This window comes from Poecilia mexicana, unplaced genomic scaffold (assembly GCF_051168715.1).
Source record: "Poecilia mexicana isolate PSO_F unplaced genomic scaffold, ASM5116871v1 scaffold_19, whole genome shotgun sequence".
Classification (NCBI taxonomy): Eukaryota; Metazoa; Chordata; class Actinopteri; order Cyprinodontiformes; family Poeciliidae; genus Poecilia; species Poecilia mexicana.
This window is the reverse complement of record NW_028263388.1, coordinates 20,878,834-20,898,686: the sequence shown is the minus strand read 5'-3', so window position 1 is coordinate 20,898,686 and position 19,853 is coordinate 20,878,834. Positions and strand designations below refer to the sequence as shown.

At 34.9% G+C, this 19,853-nt stretch overlaps 1 protein-coding gene across 1 annotated transcript in view; it reads right to left on the bottom strand.

Annotated features, from left to right (window-relative positions):
• Positions 1–19,853, bottom strand: part of LOC106907664 (rho-related GTP-binding protein RhoN) — a 33,644-nt gene that overhangs the window by 13,104 nt on the left and 687 nt on the right. Inside the window, exon 2 of the mRNA XM_014973486.2 lies at positions 18,970–19,057. Within this exon, the coding sequence (XP_014828972.1) occupies positions 18,970–19,057 (88 nt within the window). The remainder of the gene's footprint in view (positions 1–18,969; positions 19,058–19,853) is intronic.

Here is a 19,853-nt window from a genome sequence, read left to right as displayed (position 1 = left end):
GGATTTTTGTAAAACCTCGACTTTTACTTTATTGTGAGCTTATCTTGAGTATTTTACTCAAACCTGAAATCGTATCTGTTGAGTAAAAATAAAAACAAAATACACAAAAACATTTGTATATTTAACATTGATAAACAGTAAAATTGTGACTAGACTATAAAACAATTCAAATTATTGATTTGATGGGAAGTTGCTGTAAATAAATTAATCAGTTAAAATGGTAATTTGTACATTTTACAATAGTAGATTAATTATATATGTTGATCTTATGTTCATTTTAGGGAAATAATTTTCTCTAGAGTTAAAACATTTTGTTTTACAGTGAAACAGAATTTATGCTGTTTTTTACAGTGTAGCAAAAACAAACAAAAATCAATCAGAAGTACATATAATACCTCACAAATATCTACAATGCCACATGTTGCATTTTATCTAAAATTAAAAACGGTTTTAGACCAGTATTTCCTCTTTCACTATGTAAAATCTACGAGTGAAACTTTCTTCTGCTCACAAAAAATAAACTTAAAGTAACATTTTAATGAGGACAGAGAGATTAGCTTTTAGAGTAACTAATTTACCAAATTTGGTAAATTTGGTCTGCAACATCAAACTTCATGCAGAAAGAAGCCAAGCTGCGAATCAAAACTGCTTTTTCAATTCTGTAAAACTAATGGAGTAATAAAAAACATTTTTAAATATATGAAAACGGTAATTAATGGGGCAAATCGATAACTTCCTAGGAATAAATTATCTGTTTATAAAGTTAAATAAAACATACTGAAATTATAGATATAGTATAATTTATTTTTGTATTTCTGAATATTTTTATCAGCCTTTTGAGCTAATGTGAAATTGATTTCTTTTGCTTACACCGTCAGTAAATTAAGTCACTTCTTTGGTTGTTCAAACATATTTTAGTATATTTTTATAATCACTTTGACCTTTGTGAATTCTGCACCTAAAAATAAACCAAAGTAGGAAAAAACTAAAACTCTAAACAATATTGAACTAATAAAAACTAGAAAATACACTCTAAAAATTAACTGAATTACTCAAAAATCACAACGAAACAAAAACAAACAACAAAACTATTACAACCCTGCAAAGCACAGCAAATTAGGAAAGTGAATTTAATTTTCCTGACATTAAATCTGGAGAAAATTACATGTTAATATTAAAATATATTAATATCAATGTATGAATATATGTTAATAAACAATCCTATCCTAGATTAGTTTTAGGAGGCAAAGTAAATAATGATATTGTGAGAGTTTATAACTGAAAAGCTCTGATGATGATGAATAAATTCAAGCCGGACTGAGAGCCTCGCGGCTCCATGAAGTCTGCTAATCCTCGTCGTCGTTAATGTTTATCGATCCTTTCTGAAATCCTGCAGCCTCTCCAGGGACAATTCCTGCTGCTGCAGCAGGACCGGTCCATCTGTCTGCGTCCAAAACGCTCTGATCCGATTCATAAAAACACCCCAGAGTCGGGGGGGGCCGGTTCGTCTCCGGGGTCCAAATGTGTCGATATACCAGCATCTACTTGTGTTTCCAGAAGTCACAGATTGGTTTGTAAATCAGGGAAATACAAGAGGACATAAAAATGTCTGATTCCTTCTGATCCACACAAACCAGTCAGACTGAAGTATTTGCAGGTCAGGAAAATACTTGAATGTTAAACAACAAATCAGCTTTCCTTGTTGCATCCATTATTTTCTGTGTTTGGATCAAAAATTATATCAGTTAGCAGAAACCAAAATGGAAAATGTCTCATTTTCTGTTTTAAACAAAATAAAAATAATTGTCTGCTTTCGAGTAAAAGTTGCTTAAAGACCTTTAAGCATTTTACATTTATATAAAACTACATTTGGTCTGTAAAAATCTTCCTTAAAAGAATTAAAGGGTCCGTTTGTATCAGCTGCCTGTGCTGGAAAGCAAAACAACGGTTAGATTTTGTGTTTTTGCAGTGATGCCAATTAAATTTTTGTCTGGTTTCTAATACAAATATCTTAGTGCACTTGAAATAAAACAAAACTTAAGTACAAGTAACTTTTAAGCAAGATATAGGAGCTTATTTTAAGCCGATAATTCATTATTATTGATTTTTTAAAAAGTACTATTTCCACTTATAGCATGGGAAAATGTCTTGCGGACAAATCTGACACTGAAACTTGTACTTTTTAAAATAAATATTCAGAAATGATTGACTTTATAAAAGCTCCTTTAACTTGCTGAAAAGTTACTTATAAGTTAGTTTTGCTTTATTTCAAGAGAACACAGTTATTTGCACTAGAAAGTGGACAGAAACAGTTGGTAAGCTGTTGTTTTTTATTAGATCCTTGCAGAGGGTGAAATAATTTTTGAGTTCAGACTCATATTTTATGCTGGTGCAACTAGATTCATCTGTGCAGAAGCTGCAGGTCTTTGCCGGAGCTTAAAAGTAAGAGATAACAAAAAACGGCGGATTTCCTGATCCAGGAAGAAGATGAGTGGATGAAACTACCACTTATCATATCATCTCACATAATTAACTCTGAAGAGCTAAAAGCAACAGCGCACCATTCAGTTCTGATTTTTCTGAATGCAAATGGTTGGAAGTAAAAACCGGGAGCGAGTTCTGTAAGGAAATTTGTGTAAAAGCTGAAGTATTAGTGGCATCATGAGTTCGTCAGCAGATAAAATGAGCTGTAAATCTGAGAACAGGAATGCTTTTTGTAAAAAAGTCTCAGCAATGAGCAACATGACAGTCAGCTGGAAAAAAACAGCTTGATTTGTTTGTTTCTTTGTTTCTGGAGGAAGCAGGAAACAAATTAATGGCTCTGATGGGGAAGTTTGACGACGGTTTGCTGCTTTTAGGCTGATCTGCGAGAGATACGGAAAGACTTTACGTCTTTTCCAGGAGGGTCGTATTTCCCTCAGTGCGCTTTGCTAGAGAGAAATAAAACATGTTTTACAAAACTGCCTCCTTTACTGGAGGAATCCTTCATGTAATCCTGGTTTTAGGTGTTCAAGTCACACTTTGTAGAGACTTTTACATAACTTTTCAGTTACACGTCACCGTTAGCAAAAAAAGAAAGAATTTTTCTTTAAAAAAAAGAGACTTTTTTTATTGCAGCTTTAAAGTTTTTTTATTTAATTTAATCAAAAATTGTATTGATTAAATTTTTATTAGCAATTTTTTTGTAAATGTTGATTTTTTTTTATAATTTGACGGAGACCATTTTTTATAGCAGCTTTAATACGACAAAGATTTTTTTTTAAATTGTTAATTTAATCAAAAATAGTAAAACACTTTGATTTACTTTTTATTAGCAATTTTTTTTGTAACTTGTGATTTTTGTTTTTTTCATAAAATGTAATCTCAATACAATGATCATCCCTAATAAGAGTGATTGTACACAATAGATTTACAAAAGTAATTAATAAAAATAAATAATTTACATAAATAAATTGCTGCCATATAATAAATATTTTTAGGTAATTTTTAAAAACTTTACAGATGGCATATAATTTTACTAAAATTTGGAGTAAAGGGAGAATCTGAATAAATGCTGTTTTTAATCTGTGCTACTTTTGTTTTTCTAAATCTGAAAGTTTATTCTTTTTGAGAAGATTTTTGGTTTTCAAGTGAGAAATAATTAAATGATGCTCTTGTGACGTTTAAGTTTAAAACATATCAATACAGTGCCCTCAACAATTTTCCCTATCCCTAAAAGCCTTAAAATTAGCCATACAATCCAGTTTAACTTCCCAGTTCCTATAAATGTTAAAAACTAAAATGTTCTGTAAATAATCTTCTGATTATCCAGTCAGCTCAGTACCAGTTATTTTGCTCAAATCAGTCCAATTCAAATGATTTTCTTCAGTTCTTGTATTTTTCTTGTTATTGTAAAAGAAAAAACTATTAATTTGTGTTGAATTATTTCTTACCACAGGATCCAGACACTCCCTGCTGAAGCATCTGGATGTTTTTCCTCGTGAAACAAAGTTTCGCTCAGTAAAACTGGCAAAACAACAAAACAAATTCTTTCTTTCCAGCTCATGTCCCATCAACGACCTCAGATGACATCATCATCTGGATTACCTGGAAGTGGGCGGGACTAGAGAGTCATTTACAAAGAACCACAGGCCATGATGGCTGAGTTACAGGTAAACACAACAGAGTCAGAGGCATCGTGGGAACTGTAGGATTAACGCCCTCGAGAATTACAGGTAGAGGCAGAAAATATTCGCCTCCACCCAACGACTAGCTTAAAAATGATTCAGAACAAACCTTAAGCTTTTAATCCTTGTAGTCATAACAGGATCAACATAGTTTTGCTATAAGATCATTTGGATATTCTAAACTCGATTAGCAGCACAATTAGAAACTTGTACAATAAATCTGTTTTAACAGTATAAACTAGTTTAGAACCGTTTTTAGAGCCATTTCATTTAAATGTATTTAACTTACGTAACTAATTATTAATAAGTTGGCTAATTAATATGCAATTTATCACTTACCCCACTGAAAATGATTTTTTATTTTTTTTGGTGAAATAGACAATAGTAACTGTTTGCAATAAAAACCAGAATATGATCTGCTTGGGTTGCTAGGTGACGGGCAGAATTCCATGGGGGTTGCTAGGTAACGGACAGGAATTTGCTGGGGTTGCTAGGTGATGGACAGTGCCTCCTGATTTGTAATGTTATTTTTCAAATGTTTTTGAAGAGTAATTTTCCAGACACCAAAAAACTTTAACTTATTGCTAATAAGTGGTCGGCTGTTGTTAAACAAAAAATTATTATAATTTTTGGTTCTTGTTTTGTTTTTAGAAGAAGTAAAGACCCAAATGAATGTACAAAAACATGAAAAATTTAAATTTTGCAAAATTGATCACTTTAAATATTAGTCCTATTTAATGTTTTAAGCTATACTTGTGTAAAAATTTTGCCAATAAACCTAATTTGCTGTGTGGATTGGATCATTTTTATGCATAACTTTAGCAAAACAAGAATTTAGATTTTATTTCTTGTAATAAATGGCAAGAGTTTTGAAGGGAAGTTACAGTCCAATAAATACTGAAATCACCAGTGCTTTTTTTTTTTTTTTACTAAATTAATAAATAAAATAAACACGGGATGAAAAGACCCACAGAGTAATTTAAGATTTAGTATGGGAAGTATGCAGGTCTGAAACTGAAATGGTCACTTTAGAAAAGAATGAGACACAAAGTGAAACCTTCAACCAGTCTAATACCAGATTATTTTTCATTTTGCTACAAACCATCTGGATTTGGCAGAAAATCTCTTTGTGATGCTACATTTCTTGCTCAGTAGGCCCAGAAGGAGAGCGCTGCCAGTGAGCTTCGCTTAGCAGGAATCCCTAAAACTAATAACCAAGGGAACAGATTGCATCTGGGCATCTCCTCTTCACGTTAAACCTCCTGGCTCCTCTCTGCAGCTCCCGCGCTGCCTCATGTTCTCCTCATACATGGAAACCAGAATGCTTATGAATGTCTGCATAAGCAGAAAAACGGGCTGCCGCATCAGAAAAACAGAGACGTTGAAGGCTGAACTGATTGTTCGCAGTCTTGCATCATAAATAAGGAAATGATTGAGTCTTAAGTGGTGGGAAAAACCCTTAGGTTCCCTGTGTATTAATCAAAACAAGGTGCATTGTCTCGTTCTCTCTGCTAGTAATGAACCAACTATCTGCTCTGAATCATTACATGATCAAGTTAAACTGTTGTTTCTCTCATCAGTTTATACATTTTTATACCATCAGAACCTTAAAATATCAAAGTTTAAAGGCACATGTAGATATTTAAATGGTAAATAATCCCAAATCAACTTTTGTTTTGGCTAGTAATGGATTATTTAGGGCTCTATCTTTACGTTTTAAGTTTGTTTAGTTCCACATTATTTTGTGTAAAAATGTCTAGATTTGTCAATTGTTGGTTTTTTGATAAAAAGTAGCTAACGGGGTTTGAAAAGTCGCCAACTATAGCAACAAAGTTTATAAGTAACCCACAGTGTTTCTCTTAGCCCTTTCATTCATCCCAAAAGTTGGCCACGCCCCTCAGTGTCTCTTGGCCCCACCCACTTTCTGGAAGTGTCCAAAATTTGTCTGGGGAGGGATCATACTTTCATATTGGGGATATTTACACTTTAAGTTATTTTAAGTTTAAAAAAATAGATTATGTAAAAAAATATCACTTTCTGTAAGTTTACAAGTTTGTATAAGCTACATGAACCACTCACCTATTTGTAGTTTAATATTCACAGATTTTTTTCTATCCAGAAAATTAACATTTTTTGCGTTTTTTTAATTCCATTTGGGTTTCTACTGTTTCTAAAACAACCCCAGTGCTCAGAAAAACCTCAATAAGTGAATTTTTGGCAATAAGTTAATGCTTTTGGTGTCCGTTTCAAAACCCCCCGGAATTTAGCATCACAAATCAGAAAAGTACCTGTTACCTAGCAACCCCAGTGAAGTCCAGCTCGTTACCTAGCAACCCAAGCAGAGCTGCAGCAAGTTTGCTTTAGCTGGTTTTACTGCCGTATGCACTTTGAAATGTTTTTTGTTGACCTACGATCCAGAACCCATTTGCTGCTTTCTTGTTGACTGTGGAGGAGGCTCTACTTCTGCTTTTCAAAGATGTATGGCTGTACAATTGTGCATCCATTTGCAGCCATTTTCACATGTGAATGTAAATGTTGAGTTGGAGTCGTGATCAGCAGCAGTTAATTTAGATTAAAAATGACAAGAGAAACTGATGAAACTAAAATCCCATTACCTAAGAATGATTTTGTTCAAAACATGTAATGAAAATGTTTTAAATGGACGTATCCTAACCTGTTCATGGAAACATATTAGGTCACCTTTAAGTTCTGGCTACATCTGGGACATTTTAGACATTTAGGTTTAGCTTATTTTGAGTTAACAAATTCAAGCAAGAGAAAAATTTAATTGAATCTGTGTTTGTGAAGCTGTTTTAGGAGAAAATTTGAATCTCTTGTGATATGTTTGAGTTTAAAAGCAAATGTTAATAACAACATGGTGGTAATGATGAGGTTTGACTGGGTCTTCCTCTGGGAAGGGGAGTGGAGTCGCATCTGGGCCATCGATTTTCAATGTACTCTTGTTTTCTAATGGGCTGCATGAGCAGAAGACGATCTGACCATGAAATCCCCCCGATTCTTATTCACTCCTCTTTCACTCCTGATTACTCCAAAACTTCATCCGTTTTGCCACAGATAAACTCACAACAGCAGCTTCTTGGTAAAAGCTGAGCTGCTTTCTGTCACGTCTGGGCTGCGCTTTCAAGGAGCCGCCACGTAAGTGGGGTCATAAAAGCGGCTCATGAATGAGTGATGGGTTCTGGAGGCAGTCTGTGCCGTAGACGCTGCTGACCTGCATAGATAATCATATCCAACTGGCACTTGAAAGGGCGGACGGGGCCAGAGATGTTTGCACAGCGTGAGCATCCATGTCCGCCAAATCCTCGAAACGTTTTCAGACGCAGCGATTCAAGGTTTCAACGTGAAACTCGACCAGTTTCTCAGCTCACTTTTCAGATAAATATATATTTTTTGTAGCTTATTTCAATGTAGGATTTCTGCATAAAGAACAAGATGGATTAAAATTATTCATTGCAATTACAGCTCATTTTGCAAACATCTGCTTGTTTGGACTCGTGTTTCTGGATTTCAGTCAAATTTCCTGTCTTGATTCAGCTGCGGAGAAGCATTTCGCTCTTAAGATGCTAATTTCTCCTCCCATATTTACCACCATGCCACTAATTGAACCTTTTAAATAAGTGGAGGAGGCGTTTGAAGCATTTTGTCCTGAAACAGCTGCCTAAAGTGAATGAAATCAAAACATGGAGCTAAAAAACAGTTTAACTCTCTGAGGGAATAAACTAAACCGAGTGAAATAATCTCCTCTTACGAACTAAACAACGCTGATTATAGCAATTACACAGTTCTGAGGAAAACTATTTGGCCCTCTACAGTTTATTTTTCTCTAATTTAATCTTTTACATGCTCAGGATTTCCTTCATTTCAGACCCTACAAATGACTTTACATTTATAAAAAAATACATTTTTAACTGTTTTTTCCAGATTTTGAATCTCAATTCCATTTTTTTTGTTGTTTTTTGCGTTAAAAAAGCAAGTTAATTAAATGAGACAGAAGAAAAACATAAATGTCAGACAACAGAAAGTAATAATAGATGCTGCTGTTTATCAAAATGGTTTTGTCACAAGATCATAAGACGAAGAAGCTAAAATAAAAAAAATTAAAAAGCAAAGCTTTCACTGCTGTTTCAACCATTGTTTACTAGATGTAGATAATAACTATGGAACAGAAGAATTTCTTTTTATTTACTTATTTCAGTTATTTGTGACCAATAATGTAAAAGTTTCAGATTCCGATGCTCTGTTGTTAAAACTGAGCAAGATTTCTATGGATTCAAGGTCTTTCAAACAAGAAATAAAGTTTAGGAATAAACTTTTCTTAAAACAGAAACAAGAGAGTTTCACAAAAGGAGACAATTATGTATAAAACTGCAGCTTTTGGTGCAGAAAACGACTGCAAAGCGTAAAGATTTACTAATAAATTCATCAAATTACCCAGGTAAAAGTCTCATTTTAATGCTGTTACATGATTATTTATAATTAGACTCTGGGAAATGTTGTCATAATTAGCCCCAGGCGATGTAAAGGTCACCTGTTATGATCTAATATGTGACCTTTTTCAAACCTCACATTGGAAAATTGGCTGATTATTGACTACAGCAGTGAAAATATGTCAATAGCGAGACTCAGTAAACATTCACTTTGTTATAAACAAAGATTTCCTGCAAGTTTTTATAAAATGTCTGTAGGCAAATTCATAGAAGAAAAGGTATTTATGTATTTGTTTTGCACATGATTTCTACACATTCTCTGTAAATTTAAAGAGTAAAAAACACAATTTTCACTCCCCACAACAATTATTCAGTGTTTCTCAAACTTTTTCAGGCTGAGAACCAATTAACACGTTTAACAAACACTCACAGACCATCTAACATCTAGATACATACCATCTAGAATGAAAATGTTTCTTAACTCACTTTCTGCTGTTTTCTTTGTTCATCCTGATTAGGAGAGCGGTGCTGTTTTGTAAATGTGACGGGTCACAACAGAACCATGAACAAATCTACTCTGGGAATGACGACGTACTGATGGAAACCAAAAACCAAGTTGTTCTTTACTGCAACAATAATAATATTAAAACTTTACGGCTATTTGTAATTTAAAGGAAAAACAGACTTGAGTTGAAACAAACATTTTCTCTCAGCCTGAAGAAAGCCGGATGTAAACAATAATTTTATTTTTGGTGTTATAGATGCAGTCAGTCAGCAGGGGGCGCAGAGCTGCTCAACGCTCCGCGATCAGTTGCAGAACGTTTGTTTTTAGATCACTATCGCGATCGTCAATCTAAAAACAAAACATCTGCAACTCACCTTGAGAAACTGAAAAATGAATTCCTCCAATCATGTAAGTTACACGTGTCAAACTCGAGGCCCGGGGGCCAAATGTGGCCCGCCGTAGCTCTTTATGTGGACCTCTAGACTCCAAATTACATGAATAAGTCCCGCCAGGTTTTCAACAAATTTACAAAACTCACACAAAATCTACAAATTCCCATAATTTTTTTCAGATTTTTAACGCAAATTTTTATCAAAATTGGCCAAGTTATAGTTAGTGATAGATACAACGATTAATAAAAAGTCACCATATATATTATACATTAGCACAAATATCACAAAAAGTCCTTACAAATATTTCTAAATTATCTCCACAAAATTAGTAATTTTGATTGCAATAAAAAAATAAAAAATCACGAAATCCTGGTTGGACTGATGAGTGTGAAAAGATGTTCAATTTTAAGAAACACTTAATAAATGCTTAACCAAACAGCTGTTTATTGATATTGTAACAGTTTAATGGTTTTATCAATACATTCTGGCCCTTTAAGAACATTCAGGTTTTTGATTCGGCCCAAAATGAAACTGAGTTCGGCACCAATATCTTCAGCTTTTCTTTTAAGTGACTCAGTCTCAAGAAATTTATCCATTATTAATTTTAAACACAATCCTTTGGTAAACTAACTGTATGTGAAAGGTGCTTTAATCGTATCGTAACTTTGTTTCTTTAATCTCACCTTGGATGCAGTTTGTACAGTCAATCCTGTTCTGAGTCATAACATTTCAAAGTATTTAATTTCTCTACAGATCCAACAAAACTAAAATACTGCTGGAGAAATCCATTTCAGGAAAGCAGAAACTTGTCGCAGCTCAGAAAGTCCAACTGCAGCTTCTGAACTGCAGCAGTTTTGGGATTACCAGAGAAAATTAGGTGATTTTCTTTCTTTGTATCCGTGAAGACGGTTACAAAGAAAGAGCAAGCTAAGCTAATCGGGTGGCAGAGTGCTGAGGGGGCGCGGCCGTCACCGCGGGTCTCCTGACCTTGACTCGTTGGAAACACAGAGACCAAAAGGAGCTGCAGAGCGGCTGACAGCAGGAGAATATTAGGAGGAATGGATCAAATTAAACAGGAAACTGCAGAGAGAAGCAGATCCAGACACATAAACCCGCTACGGCTCTCGGGTCAGCTCAGATCAGATTTTAAAGTGTCGTTTCTTTTTATGTATATTTGAAGAGGAACAAGGAAAACTGCTGCGTCATCGCAAGTCCCTCAGGTTTAACGGCGAAACAAACGGACTTCTGCTGATTTGAGTTGCTTTGAATTAATAAGAGAAACAGAAACAAAGATTCAGTAAAAATATGAAGCGAGTTTGAATCACAGAATCACTGCTGCTGGAGACTGACTCTGACGTTACTTTAAAACGAATTCATGGCACATTTTTACATTTTAAGGCATTAATATGGCAAACATCTACGCATTTTATTGAGATTTTTCATCATGAGCACAAAAATGCTTAAAACTGAGGTAAATGGAACAAAATTAATGTTTTTATTTTTTCTTAAACAAAAATTTGAAAATCATGTTCAGCGCTCTTAAGTAAATAGTTCAGTTTGCTTTATTTAATTAGATTTTTTGTTCCAGTCAGTATGGATGCAGAGTCTGTATCACCTATTTTAAAGATTTGCCACAGAATCTCAACTGAGTTTAGATCTGGGCTTTGACTGGGCCGTTCTGATACATGAACCAGCTGAGGCTGTATATTCCTGCCTTTGGATATTCATGATGCTTCCTCCACTTGCATGCATGTTTCTCTTTTATTAAACAAGTTTCTTGTTTTATTTAAAATTTGTGGTAAAAAGAAACAAATCCAGACACAGGAAGTGACGACCCGTGTTCCTCTGTGGCTGCAAATATTTGACAAAAAAGCATCAATGTGTCTCTTCGTAATGCAGTTATACAAGAATCCTTTTGATTTTTGCATCAGAAACAATTTACATATTTAAATAAAACTACTTTATTCATTTAACGTTTTGCAGGTTTAGTGCATTATTGAGCAGATAAAAAAAAAAAAAAAACGAAGAAATTTATTTTTCCAATTTATTTCTTAAAAATGAATTTGTGTCACTTTTCTGTTGTATTGTTTTATTCCTCGGCTCTCATAAGAAAAATCATTTTCTGTCCTACCATAAAATGTAATTTGAATAGTAAGGTAGTGAAGAAACAAATAATAAGGAATAAATGTCAAATTTAGTGACATTATGGCAAATTTTTAATTTAATTTTAACAACAAAACTGAATAAAGTGTGTGAGCTTCACAGCTGAAAGACAAACGATCGCAAATAACAACAGTTATTTATTATTAAAGGGTTTTATTCCTCAGATTATTTTTTTCCAGTGTCAGGTTGTGCTATTGCAGTAAAAGATTAATTTATTTTAAGTATTAAAGGTTCCAGGTGGAAAATGTGAGTAAATTTACATTATTTAGATGAATTATTTTACAATAATCTTTGTGTTTTTTCAAGTAAAGCTAATTTTTCTTGCACCAACATTACATCGCAGGTAAACTCCCTTTTAGATTAAACTTCTCCTGGTTCTGAACAATAACAGAAACAAATCCAGTGTCTTGCTTTTCTTACATTACATAAAGGGAACAGATGTAGTAAAATGTCAAAGCCTCAAGTTAAAACATTTTTTCTGAATATCATCTCAAAAAACAGTGCTGAGGTCTAACTACAGTCTTGCTTAAAGCAACACTTTTTGTTTTTATTAAAGAAATAAAAATAAATCATAATGCGGAAAAGCTTCAATGCAGAACTCGGTTTAATTCGCTGGACATGAAATTGGAAGAAATAAACGGTGAATGTTCCAGCTGTTTCGTTTCTTTTGACCTTTTCCAGCATCTTCAGAGCAAATTGACCTTTTGGGTTGGAGGAAAACCTCTGCGCTCTTTGAGTGCTTAACTTTCCTCTGTGGTGTCTTTGCTCGTTATTCTAACCGAAGGAATCGAGTAAAATAAGAAATGCATGGAAATTGAAATGTTAAACGTGACCTGAACAAGAAAACATAAAGTATTTTCAGAATGAACTGTTTTAGGGCGTCTTGTCACTTTAAATTCAAATGAGCTGCTGCTGGCCCCCTATCTCAAAGTAAGTCAACTTTATATGTCGCACATTTCAGCAACAAAGCGGCTCAAGGTGCTTTATGTAATAAAAACTGAAAATTACAAAGTTATAAAGAAAACATCATAGAATAAACAAATGAACAGACGCTATATTTTGATGAGTGCCAACATCAAAATGGCTGCAAACAAATGCATAATTTTAAAAACCGTACATGTTTGAAAAGCAGAAGTGGAGCCTTCTGCACAACCAACAAGAATGCAGCAAAATATTTGTCTTTTCCAGCAGCCCAAACGGCGCTAAAACCAGTTAACCGAACGTGTTGGAGCGCCGATTGAGTTGCTTGGTAATGAGGAGAGTTCCCCTGGTGTTGCTAGGTAACGGGGAGAGTTCCCCTGGTGTAGCTTGGTAACGGGAGGTTTTTGATACGGCTCATTTTCCAGGCACCAAAAAACTTTTAATTATTGCCCTTTTTTTTAAAGGTTTGGGCTGTTTTTTTAGAAGCAGTTGATCCCTGAATGGAAAAACCAAAACATTCAAAATGTGGATTTTGTATAGTAGTTCCCCTTTAACCCTTTTAGACTGAACGTATCGCCGGCAATCCAACCAGATTTCTAGTACCGTAATCCCGCCACACGTTGTGCTATCTGAAAAATTCAAATGGTTTCTGAAAGGGGAGACGTAGCGCTTTCCAACCGATATCAGGTTATTACGGTAATTTCCCCCCAACGTAGCAGGGAGTGAAATTAATCTGAGGGACGCTCTTTTAATAGACGGTAAATTGCGAAAATAACTTGCTAGATATTGAAAGTTCCAGTTGTTATTGGTAAATGGGCAAATATATTTACTCAAGGGACATTTAAAGAACTTTGTACAATTAAAATAAGCAGAAATATCCAGGCGGACATTGAAGGTTGTGTGAGATCTAGCAGAGGACATTTGTTTTGTCAGGAAGTTGGAAAAATGGAGTTTGTTCTACGTGGCAGGAAGTTTGAGCCGACTCGTGGTCTTTGTAATGGAGGCCGGCGTGAGAAGGCAGTGGGCGGTGAGAGGAGATGAAGAACGGAGGCGACAGCGGGCCAAGCGTTTGGTCACAAAGGCAGCGGCTGATTAATTAAACCCCCGGTTTGTGTGCAGCTCCGCGGCTCGTCTGGCACCTCGCCGAACGCCGTCTCATTTCTCTGAGACACAACGCAGCCTTCCTCATTCGCCGTTTTAATAATAATGTGTCTTCCTCTGACCTCTGACCTCACACTAACATCTTAATACGGTAACGAATCCCTCGCTAGTTTGTCATAACTTGAATTCAGTTTTCAGATTTTACCAACTCATCTCAATACATATTGTTTTATTTACTTATTCAAGTGTTAATTTGAATAAGAATAAAAATTTACACCATTCCAGTAAAGTTACCAAACAAGTTTTCCCCACTGTTGGTGGAAATAATTACTTTCTGGAAGCAAATTTTCACAGATTATTTGGAAAAGACGTTAAATTTAACTGGAAACAACTTATTTTTTGGTTCATACAATCAACTACTGTAAAAATTAAAACTAAATATTTGTTTGGAAAATGCGAGAAAGCAATTAAACTTGAAGTGTAGATGAAACCTGAGTGAAGCTGCCCCCACAGTTTTGTCTGATTCTTAAAATCATACAAACTTTCTGTCAAATGTTTGTGCTGCTATAATTTTAAAGATATTAAGAAATGTTTCCAGAGGTCATGAAAGGTCAACCAGCACCCACAACCTTCTTCAAATCAGATAAAATCAACTTGACTACGTTTGTACAGCAAAATCTTTTGTTTGTGCTGCTTCGACTTTTAAGATATTCATGAAATTTTTATTTGATTTCGTAAAAGTGGGGGAGCCTGGTTGACCTTTTGACCTTTATGCTTTTATTTATAACTTCAAAGCCAAAGTGGCACAATTTTTTTTGCTGCACAAACATAGTGGAGTTGATTGACACCAATTTTGTCTGAATTGAAGAAGGTAGGGCTGGTTGACCTTTCATGACCTCTGGAAGGTGGGAGGGCCTTGTCGTCACTCAGATGAAAGATGTAACAATCCATCTGGAAGATATGAAAAATTTCCCCTTGACCTTCTTTTGTTCAGGTTTTCTTTTCTCTTTCTGTGAAAATTAAAAATAAAAATTGAATTGAAAACAGGGAAGGAATTACAGTCTAGATCCAAACAACTCAAAGCCTCCAAAACATAATTTGTTCCACTTTGTTTGATGCTAATGACTCCTGATTTTAATTTAATTTAATTTATTTTATCTGGAAGGGACAATGCACATCAATTTACATTTTTGTAAATGTGCCAGAATTAAACAAAATGCTGTTTTTTTCTCCGGACCATGACTAATTTCTCTTGCTAAAACAAAAAAAAAAAATTACACAAGTGAGGTTAATATGACTTAACAGCACATTTAGTCAATAAAATGGAAAAAAAGCTACAACACAATGATTTTAAAAGTTATAAGAGGTAATTCAAACTAAATTAGTTCTTTATATACTTTTACTGAACACTTTTGTTGTTGTTTCAATAATATTAATAAAAATGATAAAAAAGACAAAATAATTGAGATTCTCAGATTTGTAATACAGGTAGGTTATGTTAAAGTTGCAGAAAGTTGAGTGGAAGGAAAAACTGTGGCAGAAAAGAGTGCACAATGAACGGCGATGACTAATAAAAACTAAACTGAAACCAAACAATATTTAGCTAATAAAATCTACCAAGCGCACTCCTAAACCTAACTCAAACTCACTGAACGAAAGTAGAATAATCTTCTGAGAAATTTGCAAAAAATAAATGCTTATGAATGTCTGATGTAAATTAACTTTTCAATTGTATTTTAATTTACAGATATGCCCCTAAATGTGTTTCAAATTTCACCTCCAAACGACAGAAATGTTGTTTAAAATGCTGGACTAGTTTCTGACTTTCATCTGCAGAGAGACGGACAATGAACGCCAAACTCATGCCGCCGTCCTGAAAGCTTTTCTACGTCAGCCACGTTTAACGCATGCCTGCACATTCCCGCACACACATCAGCAAAACTGCCTCCTAAGGCCTTAAACTCAGCAGTAAACTGCCTGAAAAGTGGCAAAACAGGAGCAGGATAATCAAGTTTCAAAGATCTGTTGGTAATTCTGCATTTCTTCAGTGTTTGAAACAAAAAATTAAGCATTTACAAGCGATATGTACACAAATCAGGTCCATTTTGTTGAATCTTGTCATCTTCAGGTGTAAACTGAGTCAAATCAAACCCAGATTTGCCGAACCAAAGGTTTGCACCAGCTGCGTCGCTAACAGGAAGGAGAATAAATAATGAATGATGTTCTTGAAACAGCAACCCGCAGCAGCAAGCAGATAGCTGTTTTTGAAGGGACGGTGCAGCCCATTGTGTAAACACAAACCCAGCGATTGGAGCCGAAGCAGCGACCGCAGACTCTCTGATAGTAACCTTGTTAAATATATAATTAGCTGCCTCTCATTTCCCACAGGTCTGGTTACCACTGGCCAGGTGAATCGTTGGTAGAAATACAGACTCTGGAAAGGCTTAAGCCGCTTCCTTTTGTCGTGAGAAGCCACAATTTAATGTGGCATTAGAGGTTCATGGTGGTAAATGGCCAAAATCGATGAGTTAAAAGTAATCAGGAGTCATTTTTCTATTAAAAACACCATTTTAATTGTTAGCTTCTTTCATTTTACCCGCTCACCAATACATTAAACATGTAGTGATTCAATAAAACCAGTATACTGTACTGTCTGAGAAAGGTTCTCAGATGTTTGCCTTAACAGAAAACAAATATTGCATTTTTCTTAACTATATTTGAATGTTTTTTATTTTATTGGTCTCAAAAAAAGTTTTGTTTTAAAAAAAAAAAAAAACTCTCTGTGTATGTAGCCAGGCTGTGCGAATGCAGCCATTTTACAGCACATAAAACCAGCTGACTAAACGTGCTGGAACTCAGTTCAGGTTGCTAGGTGACGGACGGAATTCCACTGGGGTTGCTAGGTGACGGGCAGAATTCTGCTGAGGTTGCTAGGTAACGGGCTGGGCTTGTCCGGGGTTACTAGGTGACGTTACATTCAAGAAGGTTTTCGAGTTTGAGTTTGACTTTATTGAACGTAGTGTAATAAAATAAAAATAAATTTAAAACAAAAGCAAAGAAATGGCTCATATTCCAAACACCTAAAAACTTATTACCAAAATAAGCAGCTGGCTGTTTGTTTTTAGAAGCCGTTGAGACCCAAATGGAAGCAATAAGATCTGCAAAATGTGAATTTTGTGTAATAAATCCCCTTTAAGTGTCAATGCTGTCAACCATTTCTTGACAGTCGGTTTCAGGCCTCTCTTGATATGAGGAAGTTTGTTTTGTTTTTTTCCGTACAGATTTAGACGCAGACATATATTTAGATCGAATGGAGGCTGACGGGAGCATTTAAAACACATAAAGAGAGCATTCTTTGTGATGTTAAACTCAACCCAAGAGGCTGTTCATCAGGTCTGATCACATTTCCAGCAGTATAGTACATGCTGAAAGAGGAACTTTATTCTTAACTAAGGAGGAGAAAATTACTGTTTGAGCGTCCCACTGGCGTAATTGTTATTCACAAAACAACTCGGTGAGGAAAGAGGTGTGTTTGAACGAGGCAGCAGTTTCAGAAGGCGTTTTGTATGAAACATGGTGGCCTCACCCACAGGCCAGCAGCAGCTGCAGCAGCTCTTAATCTGCAGCTTGTTTAGCTGGTCTGATGGGCGGCGGCCGCTGCACCGACGTGCATTAAGCTCCTCTCTGCACTGCATGTGGAGGTTTGTCTGAGTGTTGCCACATAAAAGTGAAGGAAAGTGTAAGAGGTTTAAAGGTGCCAGAGAGAAAAAGACTCCTTTATATCTACAGAATAAAAATATCCAAGTCAAATCCTGAAAGTCTGACTCATGTTGCCATTGAAAAACATTTATAGCATTTATAACCCTTGACGTTATAAACATAAAAGCATTTTATTTAGGTATTATGCGACTCAATATCTGCAGGCAAAAACAATAATTTTTCATCTTTCTGTTGCAGGAGTTTGTTTTTCTTTCACCAAATCAATTGTTAGTGATTTTGATTTTGAACTCTGATAAGTGAACATGAACTCAAACCAGATGAATGAAATAAGTTTTATATCATAAAAACGAGGTTTTTACAGCATTTTGACAAATTGAGGCAGGAGTTTTGTTGAAGCCTGGTGCATCAATATAGAAATACAACTCTGGTTCTTTAGTTTGTTCAGTAATTATATTTTAAGCTTGGTAAATTTTTTACAGAGAGAAATATATTAGAAACAAGGCCAAAACTTCTTCTAGTTGTAAAGTGGAAGGAAAAAGAAACCTTGTTATCAAATAAGTTTGTATATAAAACTCTTAAAAGTGAGGTGCATATTTGTATTACTGTACTTTAAAATTACAACTAAATACCTTAAAAAGTAAACAATACTCTCACTTGAGTCCATCTGTTTTTAATTTAATCATAGCATCTATAACTGTTCTGTGACATAATTAGAGATTATTAAACATTAGTATGAAAAAATAAAATAATTGAACATTTTATAAATTTACTTTTTCAGTGACTTGGAACAGAGGTGTCCAAAGCGTGGCACGTGGGCCGTTTGTGGCCCTTGAAATTATTTTATTCGGCCCCTGAGCATAAGTCAAGAATGGTAAAAATTTGGCCAAAAAAATAGAAAGCAATAACTAATCTCAAAAAATTTTTAATTTTTTGTTTTTGTTTTCTCCCTAATACTTTGTCAAACTATTGAACAGGTAAAAAATAAAAAATGAAAAATAAAGACAGAAAAATCACTTAAATTTTTTTTATTCACCGATGGCTTATACCTAAATCTAACTGAGACTTGCATCTGCAAGGGCAGGCCACACTTTTCAGATCTTTATATGCAAAACATTTTTTCCATTATTTTTCTTTCATTTCACAATTTTGTGCTACTTTGTCCTGAATCATAAAATCCCAGTGAAGCACATTAAAGTTTGTGGATGATGACATGCTGGACGTTCACTGGGTGAGAACATTTTCCAGCTCAGTGTGACTGAAAGCACAGAATAAACGCCAGTGAGAGTAAAAACTCAACATGAAGACGTCAACACTTTGCATGTCAGAAAAACGAACCATCAAACTGAACGTGTTGCTTATTCCTCTCCAAACTGTGAAACTGGCACATGCATGTGTGCCGATACCGATGACAGCTTGTTACAGTTCATAATTAATGATACATGAAAATGTGACGACAGTGTAAAAACCATACAGTAAGAAATGCTTGGCAGAAAGCCTTGAAGCGCTCAGGAAATGTCTTTTTGAGGTAGAGACGGCAGCTTTAGTCTACCTACCTGAAGTGTCCCACATGTTCAGCTCAATCCTCTGCTTGTCGATTTCAAAGCTGGCTGTGTAGTTCTCAAACACGGTGGGAACATAGTTCTGCAACGAGATGGCATGAGGTCAGAGAAATTTGGGCAGCATTTTCCTTCCATAGGACAGTCAGATTTATATTTTTAACATAAATTGCCGTGTTTCAGAGAGAAACCAGCGCTGAATGTCAAGAGGAATTAGATGGAAAATAAAGCATTTCACAGCTTTGACTCATTTTCAAAATTAAGAATTTATGTCCATTTGCTTTGATTATGTAAATAAAGATACAAAGTTATAATAAATAAACCAGTTTCTTGCTTCTAAATTGATACCAATTTATTTAGAGATTCCATTTAGATACAATTAAGGAAAACACACACGACTGTGTAATGATAGCATTGATTTTATTTCTTTAAATTGATTTTTTTAAAGGTACAGTAAGAAGGAAATCTCTGCCAATCGTGCTTTTTTGGGTTTGGGTTGATGACGTCACAAGAGGCACGTGCCAATGAAGGTGAATAAGAAACTTTGGACAAATTTTGAAACAGATTTCAGCCACATTTGAATAAAGATAAGTTCAACTTTATATATCTGAGGCAGAAGTTGACTTATTTATTTATTCATTTATTACGTATTTTATCGATTTTACATGGATTACTGTTCACTATGCTTAATAATTTGGACGGTATTTACTTCCAAGCAACAACTTCTCATATTTGAAACCCTTTGTGTATGCTACAAGTAAAATCATTACTTGAATTGTTTGTTTAGCAGTTTTATTACAATCTTAACATAAAAGCCTTTAATGTTTGTTGAGTAGAAGCGATGAAGTGCGCTCCTGTGCTTCTCGGTGCGCAAAGTGACA